This window comes from Penaeus monodon, chromosome 34 (genome assembly GCF_015228065.2).
Source record: "Penaeus monodon isolate SGIC_2016 chromosome 34, NSTDA_Pmon_1, whole genome shotgun sequence".
NCBI lineage: Eukaryota > Metazoa > Arthropoda > Malacostraca > Decapoda > Penaeidae > Penaeus > Penaeus monodon.
In genome coordinates this window covers 32,390,619-32,391,091 of record NC_051419.1, presented here as the reverse complement: position 1 = coordinate 32,391,091, position 473 = coordinate 32,390,619, and the positions used below count along the sequence as shown (strand labels likewise).

Genomic DNA, 473 nt, shown 5'->3' with positions numbered 1-473 from the left:
GGCTTTAGATCCTTATTATGAAAAGGTGAAGCAAATGTCCTAATGTACGTCAAATAACCAAACTAAACAAAGACATAAACTCAAAAAAAAGCATAATACAAAACACAATTATAAAAAACCACAAAGATAATACATATATCCCTAAAAAAATAAAAAATCTCCCTTAAAGAATCTCGACTACAGACCCCGGACATAGCAGCGTCATGAGCCGAACGCTAATCACCTGTTTGACACGAGCGAGGAAGGAGGCTGCTTCTCAAATCAACTTTCCAGCGTCAGTATCCTCTGTCATGGAGACCAAACATCTTAGCACGGGTGAGTTAGACCTTATTGACGTTGTGGTGGACAAGACACGGTTATAGAGTTATTGGTAAGTGAGTTCTTCCTTTGAGAAAAGTGTTTTTTTCTTCTAAAGGGGGTGTATAGTTTCCAGGCTGATGGAAAGAGTCGGCAAAATGTTTCGTCTTTTTTCG

At 38.7% G+C, this 473-nt stretch overlaps 1 protein-coding gene across 1 annotated transcript in view; it reads left to right on the top strand.

Annotated features, from left to right (window-relative positions):
• Window positions 1-473, top strand: part of LOC119594739 (pyrimidodiazepine synthase-like) — an 11,045-nt gene that overhangs the window by 2,142 nt on the left and 8,430 nt on the right. The window contains 1 exon segment of the mRNA XM_037943829.1: window positions 184-315. Within this exon segment, the coding sequence (XP_037799757.1) occupies window positions 204-315 (112 nt within the window). The 5' untranslated portion in view covers window positions 184-203.